Here is a 14,022-nt window from a genome sequence, read left to right on the forward strand (position 1 = left end):
TAATGTATTTATATATATTATTTTTCGACTAATTGTAATCTGTATTTATTTTATCATTATTATAGCCTCAGGCTCTGTTTGACTTCACAGCAATAGTAAATGATCTACCAGTGAAATCATCCTCACACTCTACATGTTGGACTTTGTGTTAAATTAAGCCAATCAAATACAAATATGTAAAACGTTTCACACTCAAATGAATTTTAACAACAGAAACCCACAATCAAGACTCAAAAACTCTAAACATCTTTAATCAGGTGAACAGTCATAGATCAAAATCTGCTCTTTAAATAAACTAATGATGTTTAAAACATGTGTTGTTTCCACAGACAGAGAGCAGAGTCTCCAGTCCCCAGCTGTCTGTCTCTGAAGAGTGACCGGTCTATGCGCAAACCTATAAACTTCAGTGATGAACCTGGACCCTCAGACACAAAGTAAGAGTCTGTTTCTACTGTAACCTGACCTGAAGAGGATTCAGTTTTTATGTAATCTAATTTATTAAACTGTTCTTTAATGATATCCTGTGAGCAGTTTGTAAAGGAAACACGCAGCAGAGTACAGCAAGCTAACATTATTTGATGATAATTCAATATGCAATTATATTATCATTGTATCTGTGGTATAAAATGGTTTTAAATAGTAAACATGTTGATAAATACTGATTTAAAAACTAAATATATATCATCCAAAACATTATTTAACGACTTGGGCATGTTTATGATATGTCTTTTTAAGATGATTATTAATAATAGTAACAACCTGGTGAGCTGGTTGAGTTTAGCATTAGCAGATATAACAGAGTTTAAGAGATTACATGTAGAGTCAATGCAAAGACCCAGATCCGTGCCTGGAAACACGGAGGAAGTGAAGATGGGAAATTCATATCACCTGCGTATTCGTGCAGCGTGACACATTTCAACTTGAGTGTAAAGTCTGTGACGCTCTGTTACAAAAAGCTGTCAGTGTTGAGATTGTGCTCCTGTGGTCTCTGACGGTCTGAGGGGAATCAGAGAGGAGAACAGAGCTCTACAGCAGCTCATATTTAATCAGGGTTATTCATGTTCCTGTTTAAACCAGAGACTGTCTGTGGTGCTAACAATATAGTCACTGCTGTACGTATGACTACATGAAGTTCTCCTGAGGGCTGATGGAGCAGCTACAATGTTAGCCTAGCTTTAATCAAACCCATCTCATTCAGAAAACAAACATTTGTAAATGTTGATGCTCGTTGTGTTGGAGACAGACCTGACAAAGCTTTAACTCAGGATCAAATCAGTATCATTCTGTTGTTATTTAGGCATCCTTTCCAGATGTTTATTGCTCTGAATTCACAGCAGATTCTCTGTAAGTTGGGTTTATAAAGCACCAGGTTAATACAGCTGTGTGTCTTAGTAGATGCAGTGAACTTGTGCTCCTCTGGGGGATGTCATGAATCCAGACAGGATGCTCTTTGGTTTCATGATCATGTGAATTGTAAGCTATCTACCTGATCACAAAGGTATATTGTTTAGACCTTTTTTTAAATATCAAACTAGAATGTTCCCCCTTGTTGTACCTTTGGTGATAATCAGCTCCCCTAAAGTGCTATAAAGGATGTGCTCATCTCCACAGAGGGAAGAGGAAGAGTGGTGTTCCTGTGGAGGAGCAGCTGTCCAGCTGTGCTCTGTGTCAGGACGTCCTGAAGGATCTAGTCTCTACCAGCTGTGGACACTGGTTCTGCAGACAGTGCATCACCTCATACTGGGAGCAGAGACCTCCATCAGGAGACCCCTCCTGTCCCCAGTGTGGAGAAAGATCCAGAACCAGAGCTGGCCTGCAGACAGCCAGTCAGAGCAGCTCTGTACGAGGTAAGAGGCCGAACTCATGCAGCGTCTTATTCCTCTTCCTGGTTCCTTTGGTCTGGATGAGGTATTCTGTTGTAGAGCAGAGACATTCAGCTGTTTGCAAAACATTTCAACTCTGTCTGTTTTTATTAGTTTGATTGTTAGATTCTCAAAAGCATTTCCTGATTCTCTCCTGTTCCCTTCTCTTCCAGCAGATAGTGGTCTGCAGGAGGTTCTAGATGAACATAGGCTCAGTCTGAGGAGGAGATGTGAACGTGTGACTGAAGGAACTGATCAAAGTGAAACCCTCCTCAACAGCATCTTCACTGAGCTCTACATCACACAAGGCCTGAGTGAAGAGGTTAATACCCAACATGAGGTGAGGCAGCTGGAGACAGCTTCCAAGAAGGAGACCCTCCATGACACTCCAATCAAGTGCCAGGACATCTTTAAAGCCTCACCTGACCAACAGACTCTCATCAGAGCGGTCCTGACCAACGGAGTCGCTGGAGTTGGAAAAAGCTTCTCAGTGCAGAAGTTCACTCTGGACTGGGCCGAGGGTTTGGGAAACCAAGATGTCAGTCTGGTGATCCCGCTCTCCTTCAGGGAGCTGAACCTGATCAAAGGTGAGCAGTACAGTCTTCTCAGGCTGCTCCATGTTTTCCATCCAACCTTACAGAAGGTCACAGCAGAGCAGCTGGCTGTCTGCAAAGTGCTGCTCATCTTTGACGGCCTGGATGAAAGCAGACTTTCTCTGGACTTCAGAAACAATGAGGTTGTGTCTGATGTCTCTCAGCAGTCCTCAGCCAACGTGCTGCTGACAAACCTCATCAGGGGGAAGCTGCTTCCCTCGGCTCTCGTCTGGATAACTTCCAGACCTGCAGCGGCCAATCAGATCCCTCCTGAGTGTGTGGACAGGGTGACAGAAGTACGAGGCTTCACTGACGCCCAGAAGGAGGAGTACTTCAGGAGGAGATGGAGTGATGAAGACCTGTCCAGCAGAATCATCTCTCACATCAAGAGCTCCAGGAGCCTCCACATCATGTGTCTGATCCCAGTCTTCTGCTGGATCACTGCTGTAGTTCTGGACCACATGTTGACTACAGACCAGAGAGGAGAGCTGCCCCAGACCCTCACTGAAATGTACTCACACTTCCTGCTGGTCCAGACCAAGAGGAAGAAGCAGAAGTATGAAGAGGGACATGAGACGAGTCCACAGCCGCTGACGAAGGCTGACAGGAAGCTTCTTCTGAAGCTGGGGAGGCTGGCGTTTGAACATCTGGAGAAAGGACACATCATGTTCTACCAAGAAGACCTGCAGCGCTGTGGTCTTGGTGTCACCGAGGCCTTGGTGCACTCAGGAGTTTGTACAGAGATCTTCAGAAGAGAGAGTGTGATCTTCCAGAAAACAGTCTACTGCTTTGTTCATCTGAGCGTTCAGGAGTTTCTGGCTGCAGTCTACATGTTGCACTGTTACACCAACGGAGACACAGAGGTACTGAAGGACTTCCTGCAGGGAGACTGGCCCTATGAGAACAGTAAAAACAGAGATCAGGAGTACCCATCCCTGGATGTCTTCCTGAAGGGAGCCATGGAGAAATCCCTCAGTAGTAAAAATGGCCACCTGGACCTGTTTGTCCGCTTTCTCCACGGCCTCTCTCTGGAGTCCAACCAGAGACTGTTAGGAGGCCTGCTGGGTCGCACAGGCAAGCGTCTGAAAATCCTCCGGAGACTCTTCAGAGGCCAGCTGGGTCGCACAGACATCAGACCAGAAATCATCAAGAGAGCCATCAGCAACCTGAAGAAGATGAGCAGTGATGAAATTTCTCCTGACAGGAGCATCAACATCTTCCACTGTCTGACAGAGATGAAGGACCTCTCAGTACATCAGGAGATCACAGAGTTCCTGAAGTCAGAGAACAGATCAAAGGAGAAACTCTCTGTGATCCACTGCTCTGCTCTGGCCTACATGCTGCAGATGTCAGAGGAGGTTCTGGATGAGTTGGACCTGAATCAGTACAACACATCACGGGAGGGGAAACTGAGACTGATTCCAGCTGTGAGGAACTGCAGGAAGGCCAAGTAAGTCCAGATGTGATTCACTTTATAAACTAATCAGGAGTTTAATTATTCAAATAAACACTATAACATTTCTGCTGTTTAAATACTGAGATCAAAATAAACCAACACTGTTCTTCTATTTATTTATAATAATAGTTAAACTGAAGCGTTCCTCTCTTCGTATTGAGTGATGGAGGCGACATGTCAAACACATGAAGGACTCTAGAGGTTCCTCAGCATGTGATCACACCACACAGCAGGACTTACAGTTATCACAGAAAGATGTTATTATTACTTTCTAGTAGTTTCTTTGTCATCAAACAGACACACGTTTTCATCACAATGTGTTGGAGTTTAAAATCAGATCTATATCATTTCCCACCAATAACAGAGTCATGTCTTAATGCTGATATACTGAGAACATCTGATGGTATTCAGTTTGAAATATTGAAACTTTATTGGTTTGTTAATTGTGTTTGTGTTCGCAACACATGTTCAGATGCTCAGAGAAGCCAAAACATCCAAATATTTATTATCATTTAAATACATCTCTAATATTGTCAAGTGATTTATTTAAAGGTCACCTATTGTGCAAAATCCTCTTCTTCATGTCTCTTCTACATCAACATGTGTCCCCTCTTCTCCATGTCTCTTCTACATCAACATGTGTCCCCTCTTCTTCATGTCTCTTCTCAACATGTGTCCCCTCTTCTCCATGTCTCTTCTACATCAACATGTGTCCCCTCTTCTTCATGTCTCTTCTACATCAACATGTGTCCCCTCTTCTTCATGTCTCTTCTACATCAACATGTGTCCCCTCTTCTCCATGTCTCTTCTACATCAACATGTGTCCCCTCTTCTTCATGTCTCTTCTACATCAACATGTGTCCCCTCTTCTCCATGTCTCTTCTACATCAACATGTGTCCCCTCTTCTTCATGTCTCTTCTCAACATGTGTCCCCTCTTCTCCATGTCTCTTCTACATCAACATGTGTCCCCTCTTCTTCATGTCTCTTCTACATCAACATGTGTCCCCTCTTCTTCATGTCTCTTCTACATCAACATGTGTCCCCTCTTCTTCATGTCTCTTCTACATCAACATGTGTCCCCTCTTCTCCATGTCTCTTCTACATCAACATGTGTCCCCTCTTCTTCATGTCTCTTCTACATCAACATGTGTCCCCTCTTCTCCATGTCTCTTCTACATCAACATGTGTCCCCTCTTCTTCATGTCTCTTCTACATCACCATGTGTCCCCTCTTCTTCATGTCTCTTCTACATCAACATGTGTCCCCTCTTCTTCATGTCTCTTCTACATCAGCATGTGTCCCCTCTTCTTCATGTCTCTTCTACATCAACATGTGTCCCCTCTTCTTCATGTCTCTTCTACTTCAACATGTGTCCCCTCTTCTTCATGTCTCTTCTACTTCAACATGTGTCCCCTCTTCTTCATGTCTCTTCTACATCAACATGTGTCCCCTCTTCTTCATGTCTCTTCTACATCAACATGTGTCCCCTCTTCTTCATGTCTCTTCTACATCAACATGTGTCCCCTCTTCTTCATGTCTCTTCTACATCAACATGTGTCCCCTCTTCTTCATGTCTCTTCTACATCAACATGTGTCCCCTCTTCTCCATGTCTCTTCTACATCAACATGTGTCCCCTCTTCTCCATGTCTCTTCTACATCAACATGTGTCCCCTCTTCTCCATGTCTCTTCTACATCAACATGTGTCCCCTCTTCTTCATGTCTCTTCTACATCACCATGTGTCCCCTCTTCTTCATGTCTCTTCTACATCAACATGTGTCCCCTCTTCTTCATGTCTCTTCTACATCAGCATGTGTCCCCTCTTCTTCATGTCTCTTCTACATCAACATGTGTCCCCTCTTCTTCATGTCTCTTCTACTTCAACACGTGTCCCCTCTTCTTCATGTCTCTTCTACTTCAACATGTGTCCCCTCTTCTTCATGTCTCTTCTACATCAACATGTGTCCCCTCTTCTTCATGTCTCTTCTACATCAACATGTGTCCCCTCTTCTTCATGTCTCTTCTACATCAACATGTGTCCCCTCTTCTTCATGTCTCTTCTACGTCAACATGTGTCCCCTCTTCTTCATGTCTCTTCTACATCAACATGTGTCCCCTCTTCTTCATGTCTCTTCTACATCAACATGTGTCCCCTCTTCTTCATGTCTCTTCTACATCAACATGTGTCCCCTCTGTGGAAAGAGACTCTGAAAGTTTCAGGAACAAAGATTCTCTCTCTTTTTGATCCATTTCTATAAAAACCTGTCTGAAAATGAGCTGATCAGATTTTGGCCACTTTGTGATGTCATAACGATGTTTTGGCTTGTGTAACCATTAGCCAATCACCAACCAAGGTAACCCCCCCCCCCCCCCCCTTATCACCTGAATCTCCTCCTAGAGCACCATTGAGTTCTTTGTAGCCAAATGTCTCTCAGAGGGGCGTGGGGAGGGGCTCCTTATTTTCATCTAAAGTAACAGACAGAGAATCAGCACTTTGGAAACAGGGCTGAAACAGAGGGGATTATGGGTAATGCTGCAATGATCTGTTTGGTGTTTCAGCCAATCAGAGACAGGCTCTGGATATGTCGGAGACCTGTGATATATTGATGAAAAACAGTATGATAGGGGACCTTTACATTTCTGTTTCTTTTGGTAACAGTCAGTGACAGCAGGAGCACAGACATGTGATCAGATCACACTGACAACACATTCAACTCTACTATAATATATTATGATATATTATATAAAATGGACTGACAGCAAATCTCAATCAGAACATATCGAATGTTTTTTCATCAAATGCTTCAAGTTAATATAATGTTTCCTCTTGTTTTAACACATGTTGTAATATATGTGTTATTATAGACTTACTCGCTGTGAACTCTCAGAGACTCACTGTGAAGTCGTGGCCTCAGCTCTGAAGTCGGACCCCTCCCATCTGAGAGATCTGGACCTGGCTCTCAACACTCTGAAGGATTCAGGAGTGGAGCTGCTGAGTTCTGGACTAAAGAGTCCAAACTGCAGACTGGAGGCTCTCAGGTCAGTTCACTGACTGCAGTTCATACAGATCTGTTTGTGTTTATGATTTTCTGAATTTGAACAAATACATTTGAATTGTTATTTCTTCCATGTTTGCTAATGACTGAATATTGATCAGAGTAACAAAGAGAAGGTGAATGTGTGAGGGAGAGAGTTTGAGCTTCCACAGACTCACCCTGTGCTCCATGAGTCAGTGGAGATGCTGTCAGTACTGATGAGCTGTGAGGGAGATGAAGGAGTTGTTAAACATCTGATCAAAGTGAAAGATCCAGATTATCAGTGGATTGTTTCTAAATCATCTCTGACATTAAAACCCTGTTTAACTCTGAACAGATTATTAAACCTGGAGTTATTTCAAACAGGAACTTTGTTTTCTAAACTTACATCATGTTTTCTTTATTCAGTCTGAGGGGCTGTTTACTTTCTGACATAGAAATGTTTTAGTTTATGTTCCCAATCATTTCGATGTGTTTTCACAGATAATAAAGAGAAGGCTGATATAAAGATGATCCTCAATAACAGAATGACGGTCACTGTTATTCAGGGAAAGATCATTGATTAGGACGCAGTAATGATGAGCTGCACATTTCAGACCTGAACATCTGACTGGATTATAAACTGATTTTTATCCTCATCATGTTTTCTTTATTCAGACTGTGGGGCTGCAGTTTGTCAAAGATCAGCTGTTCTGCTCTGATCTCAGCTCTGAAGTCCAACATCCATCTGAGAGATCTGGACCTGAGTAGCAACGCTCTGAAGGATTCAGGAGTGGAGCTGCTGAGAGATCTTCTGGAGAGTCCAGACTGCAGACTGGAGACTCTCAGGTCAGTACGGGGTAGGGCTGGGAATCACCAGGCTCCCCACGATACGATGCTATTGCGATACTTAAGCCACGATACGATAGTATAACGATTCTACGATATGCTAAGTATTGCGATACGATATATTTGGATATTGCAAATCACATGGGTTATATCCATGTCAATCTTCCCTTCCTGGTTAAAAATGTATTTGTAATATGAATAGTTTATGTAAATATCCCAATTTGTGTCTTTTGAGCCAGAAAAGGATTGTTTTTGTTACTTTCATTGCATTTGTATATGTCTTAACGTAACTTCATGTTTTATTTAGACATGCTTTTATTTAGAAGGCAACTTTGCGCTATTAACAATAGGGCTTCACGATTTGGTGAAAAAGTCATATTGAGATTATTGTGGACAATATTGTGATTTGTGATTGAATGAACAAAGTGTAATATGTGCTTGGTCAGGGAAAGGAAAGAGCACAGACAAATGATCATTTTGAGATCTGTATTTCTCAAAGAATCATAAATAAATACAACAACAACAATATCTGAGTAGTAGGCTACTGTTTGAAAATAACTTAGAAATTGACAAAATAAAATAAATACCAAAATATATCTTCTTTGAAAATAAAGCTTTTCTCTGCATACTTTCTGCACTACTATCCAGTAAATATAAGAACACATGCACATGTTCATTAAATAAGACATCTGAACCTGAAAATGATATTGCATTGTTTTTGTTACTTTCATTGCTATTGTATACATTTCTTAAGGGCAATTTAAAGGTGACCTATCATGCAAAATGCACTTTTGTACGTCTTTTAAATGAATATGTGTCCCCGGTGTTCCAGGGAACTCACCAAGTGTCAGAAAACACAACCCTCTCTATTTTCCTCCATACCCAAATCTCTAAAAAGGGGCTGCAACGGATATGATACAGACTGATCCAGATTTGAACACTTCTATGTCGTCACAGAAGTGGCGCTACGGCTATTGGGCCAACTCTCCACCTATCAGGGGAATGAGAGGTCGGGCCACGGCCGCCCATTGCCGCTCGAAAGCGCTGGAGACGCTGTAAACACTTTCTTTTTTTTTAAACACTTTTTTTTTTAAAAAATTTATTTAACCAGGTGGTCCCATTGAGATCATCGATCTCTTTTTCAAGAGAGAACTCTCTAACATGGCAGCAAGTAGGTTACAACATGAAAATAAAACAACAGATAACACAAAAGGACATCGTATTTACAGGAATACATTTACACACCTAGAGACATTGACAAGTATCAACCATATAGTTATATCTCGCCCTGTCAATAAGCCTGGCGTTAGACTTTTTCGCTGTCCGTCATTTTGACAGACAGGATCGTAAAATATCCGTCATAATCCCTTATTACCCGTCGGGCCTGAAAAGTTCACGATAGAGCATGCTCATGAACTGTCAACGGGGGGGGGGGGCGGTGTTATGCCGTGTGTGCATGCACCTCGCGGGACGCGCACAGCGTAAAGCAAGACCTCCCAGACATGTATTGATCTGTACGGCAAAGTACGGTTTGGAAACTATATCATTTCCTTTTGGAGGGCATGCATAACACGGCATAACACCAGAGCCTCGCTGCGGGGAAACGTTGGTGCTGTTCCGAGTTTGTTCTAATCTGTCAAAATGACAGACTGCTTTCAGATTTTTCCGTCATTGTTAAATAAAATATTTGGTTAACGCGACCACTGGTGTCCCAGCAACATCAGTACCAAGCGAGAGAGTTGTTTCCAGAGCAGGGGATATTGTAAATGCCCAAACACCCCAGCTTATAAATACCTGGAAATGTGGACATTCTCATATTCCTAAAAACCTGTCTGATGATGCTGAGTGAGTGACTAGTGAGTTTGAGTTGAGTTACTTGAAAAACTAAAGTGAAACTTGATTTATTTTATTGCAGGGTCTGATTATTAAATGTCCTTGTTTATTTGTGAGATGCAGTGGCATAAAGAAAATGCTTACTTTGTTTGGTAGTACTAGTAGGTACAAAAACACTGGTTTTCTTGTTCCAGTCTGTTACTGTCACTTTGTTTTTGACACTTTAAAATACTGCTATCCTACAAAAATGCTGTAAAAATCAGATTTATTATGTAATAAAAAAACATTTTCCGAGTAAAAAAATGTTTTATTGAAAAAAAAAAAAATCTGATTTTTTTTTTCTTCCCTTTATTATTCAATATCGCGATAAATACCGTACCGTGGACTTGTTATCGCGATATTATCGTACCGTGAGTTTTTGGTATCTTTACATCCCTACTAAATACATTTGAAACCATTTTTATATAAGCTGTCCACCATGTCAATATGTTTCTCTGTTTGTAGTGTATTGGTCTTTTGGAGAGGTTTTTCATTGCCAGCTAAAATCTTGCCTAGGGCAGCAAATTGGTCAGAACCGGCCCTGGTGTCATCCCCACAGCACCCCCCATTTGAAACATGTTCCCACGGCTATCCGCCTCTTGAAAGGAACGAGGGGACCATGCGGCAGAGTTTCAGTTTCTTTCGCCGGTCAACATGTCCTTTAAAGTTTAAATCTTCCGGACAAAATTAGAAAAGTGCCGGTCAAAGGTCTTCTTTGTTATTTATTGAGCTTTAAAACAAATGAATAACGACTCTATATAATAAAACAGGAGGACGGAGATCTCTTTTTCTACTCTTCTTCTGACAGCCCAGCAGCTGATCAGAAAACTCCCGGTATTCCCAATGGCCAGTCCGCCCCTGTTAGTGTTCCAGCTTCACAGTAGCATGCAGCTAGTACGTTCTTGTGTGTGTAGTTAAATGAAGTGTGGAGTTCCATTTTAAACACTCCGACTCCCATTCATCGGCTCTTCACCACGCATATTTTATCATTCAATTAAATCGCAGCCTGTTGCGGTTATGTAATCGCACAAGCTGATATCGCGATTGCGATTAATCGTGCAGCCCTAGTTCCCAATCATGTTTTCACTAATGCTGTCAAAATCATCGCGTTAAAGGCGGTAATTATTTTTTTGTATTGATTGCGTTAAAATATTTAACGCATTTAACGCATGTGCAGAATGGCCCGCCCCATACATCCCACCAGTGGCAGCGCCAGGGTATGGCTGGGGTAGGCTACAGCCATACCAAGAAATGGCTTAGCCCCACCCAGCGCCATATAGATAGAAGAAGAAGATCTGAGAAGATTCTCTCTATATGGCGCTGGCCCCACCATGAAAAATGATGTTAAAGTAAGCAAAATGAAGTCCGCCAACTCGCGCCGAGAAGAACAGAAACGGTTTTGAAAACTTTTGTCACGTAGTGATCGTCTTCTCAATAGAATATCTTTGATAATGTCTACTGGCCAATCAGAATCAAGATAACGGCGTGGTGTTGTTGCAGGAAGTCCCGACGGAGAATACTTTTGTTGTAGTACAGGGGTGCACATAACTGGTACGCAGGTTATGTGCGTAATCTGAAATGCGTACCGTCACTTGTGTCACAAAGCGCCTTTGCATACCGACGTACTTGTGAAGCTTTTCCAGAAGGCGGTTAGATCACCGGACGACAGAGCCGGTCTCCGTGTGCACAGAAAGGGCTGCTGTTAACGTCAGTCTGTACAACGGAATTGTGCCAAAACTACGCCAACCGGTTGCGGAGGGGGACTCCCCCCCTTCACTGGAGAACTGCACTAAAACAGCTGATCACAACGTTCACACTGTCACGAAGTACTCCACTAGCCCCCCCCCCCATTTTGACACACAGAAAAATGTTATAATAAACATACATACTGTATGTGAAATGGATATATCCGCCTTTTTTCATTTATCTTTCCATTCCCACAACAATATACATAAAGAAATTGCATATTTTGGACATAGTTCGAATGGTGATTAATCTGTTTAAAAATTGTAATCGTTTCACAGCTCTAGTTTTCACAGATAATAAACAGAAGGCTGATATAAAGATGATCCTCAATAACAGAATGACGGTCACTGTTATTCAGGGAAAGATCATTGATTAGGACGCAGTAATGATGAGCTGCACATTTCAGACCTGAACATCTGACTGGATTATAAACTGATTTTTATCCTCATCATGTTTTCTTTTTTCAGTCTGGAGAGCTGCAGGTTGTCAGAGATCAGCTGTTCTGCTCTGATCTCAGCTCTGAAGTCCAACATCCATCTGAGAGATCTGAACCTGAGTTACAACGCTCTGCAGGATTCAGGAGTGGAGCTGCTGAGAGATCTTCTGGAGAGTCCAGACTGCAGACTGGAGACTCTCAGGTCAGTTCACTGACTCTCTGTTACTGCTGGAGATCTCACATGTTTCATTAGTTATTCAACTTATTCTTCTACATATATATTCTATATATTCTACACTTTTCCCGCTGCTGGAGAGGACGCTGGCGTTGACTGTTCGCCGCTTCTCCGCCTCTGTCACCCTATATCACCCTCAACTACCATTCCTTCTTCAATCTTTCGAATTGGACCACTGCCCTGCATTTACACATCTTTAATGCAATCCACATTGTTTTAAAACAATTTTTTTAACTTTGGACTTCTGCCTCCGTTGCTGGCTGTAGCCGGCTGCCCTCACGTAGCCATCAACGTGCCGGGTGGCTATTGCTATCTGCTACATCGCCTACTGTCTGTCTCCGTCCCACGCAACAACCGTGGACTCTCTCTGCCTCCTGCCTTCATCTCTGGGGTGCATCTGTCCCGTCCCGCTGCTCACATCCTCCTGCCATGTCGTGGATCTTCCTCGTCTCCACAACAATCCTCCACCTCTGTGAACCTAGCTAGCCCGCAAGCTGCTATCTGCTGCTATCTGCTGCTAGCTGCTATCGCTGCTATCGCTGCCATCACACTGCTCCCAGCCATTCCGCCTGTCATCATGCTGAAATACTCCATCTCACAGCTGCTGTCATTGACCAACTCCTCCACTCCGTCTTCCATCTCAGTCATCAGACATCTTGGACTCCTTCGTCGACCCCACTACATTCACCGAAGCACCCGCCGCAGTTTTGTTTACCTTCAGCACGGACAATCCATTGCATCCATCTGCTCCAAGCAACGCACTGTTGCACACCTGACGCGTCATCAGAACGCAACTCCTACTGCTTCTCTTACACTCTCCCCCGCTCACCTACACTCCCAGCTGCAAAGAATACCTGGAGCGGATCCCACTCCCCTCCGCCTCCCAACACATATAACAAGCCATTTCTCCCCACCATCAAGCCCCCATCCTCTGCTCCACTGCCCCCCCTCTCATGCCCACCCCCGCGCTGCTAACCTAGACAACCTCATACCTCTCCAGCCTGCCACCACCCCTACAACCCCCCACTTGACCAATTTTGCCCTTCTAAATATACGGTCACTCAACAATAAAGCCCACATCCTTCACGAACTCATCCTGGACAAATCCATCGACTTCCTTCTGCTCACTGAAACCTGGCAACAACCCAATGACTTCTTCTCGCTTAATCAAACATCCCCCCCTGGTTTTAATTACATCACTAAACCCCGCCCCTCACGCCGTGGTGGTGGGCTGGCTGTCATCTACAACCAGAACATCCGGACTACAGAACTCACCCTCCCCTCAGTACCATCCTTCGAATTTCTCGCCTTCAAAACCCCTCCCTCGCTGACAGTTATCCTCATTTACCGCCCCCCTAAACCACACCCCTCCTTCCTCTATGATCTGACTGAGCTCCTAACCATTGCTTCATCCCTCTCCCCACGTCTGTTACTCCTCGGCGACCTTAACATCCACATGGACTCCACCACCTGCAAACACGCTTCTGAATTTTCCTCCCTTCTGGACAATTTCTCATTTACACAACATGTCACCTTCCCCACCCACAATAAAGGACACATCCTTGACCTTATCTGCTCCACCAACCTCAGAGTACTCGACCTCCACCCCTGCCCCTTTCCCCTCTCTGACCACAAACTCATACAGTTCACCACCGCCTCCCCCGTCCGCCGCCCCCCCCCATCCAGGAACATCACTTTCCGTAATTTACGCTCTGTTGATCCCCAGCACCTCTCCGACCTGCTATCCTCTACTCTCCCCCTGGACTCGAACCTCAGCTCACCCGATGATCAACTCAACCACCTTAATTCAACCCTACTCGCCTCCCTCAATAGCTTGGCCCCCCTCAAAAGGAAAAATGTCACTTTTAAAACCTCTTCACCCTGGTTCACCCCTGCACTCCGTAAACTGAAGCAAACCGGCCGCCAGCTTGAACGCCTAACCATGAAATCATCCCTC

At 43.6% G+C, this 14,022-nt stretch overlaps 1 protein-coding gene across 3 annotated transcripts in view; it reads left to right on the forward strand.

The window, feature by feature from the left end:
• The first annotated feature begins 252 nt into the window (after nucleotides 1-252).
• Nucleotides 253-14,022, forward strand: part of LOC307027009 (NACHT, LRR and PYD domains-containing protein 12-like) — a 48,533-nt gene continuing 34,763 nt past the window's right edge. For 2 of the 3 annotated variants that reach the window (XM_079695186.1, XM_079695188.1), the window contains exons 1-6: nucleotides 254-434; nucleotides 1,612-1,847; nucleotides 2,036-3,905; nucleotides 6,779-6,952; nucleotides 7,606-7,776; nucleotides 11,862-12,032. In XM_079695186.1, the coding sequence (XP_079551312.1) occupies nucleotides 313-434; nucleotides 1,612-1,847; nucleotides 2,036-3,905; nucleotides 6,779-6,952; nucleotides 7,606-7,776; nucleotides 11,862-12,032 (2,744 nt within the window). In that variant the 5' untranslated portion in view covers nucleotides 254-312. Of the gene's footprint in view, nucleotides 435-1,611; nucleotides 1,848-2,035; nucleotides 3,906-6,778; nucleotides 6,953-7,605; nucleotides 7,777-11,861; nucleotides 12,033-14,022 lie in introns of all 3 variants that reach the window. The other variant, XM_079695187.1, reaches the window with a different exon arrangement.

This window comes from Notothenia rossii (assembly GCF_949606895.1).
Source record: "Notothenia rossii genome assembly, contig: scaffold_124, whole genome shotgun sequence".
Classification (NCBI taxonomy): domain Eukaryota; kingdom Metazoa; phylum Chordata; class Actinopteri; order Perciformes; family Nototheniidae; genus Notothenia; species Notothenia rossii.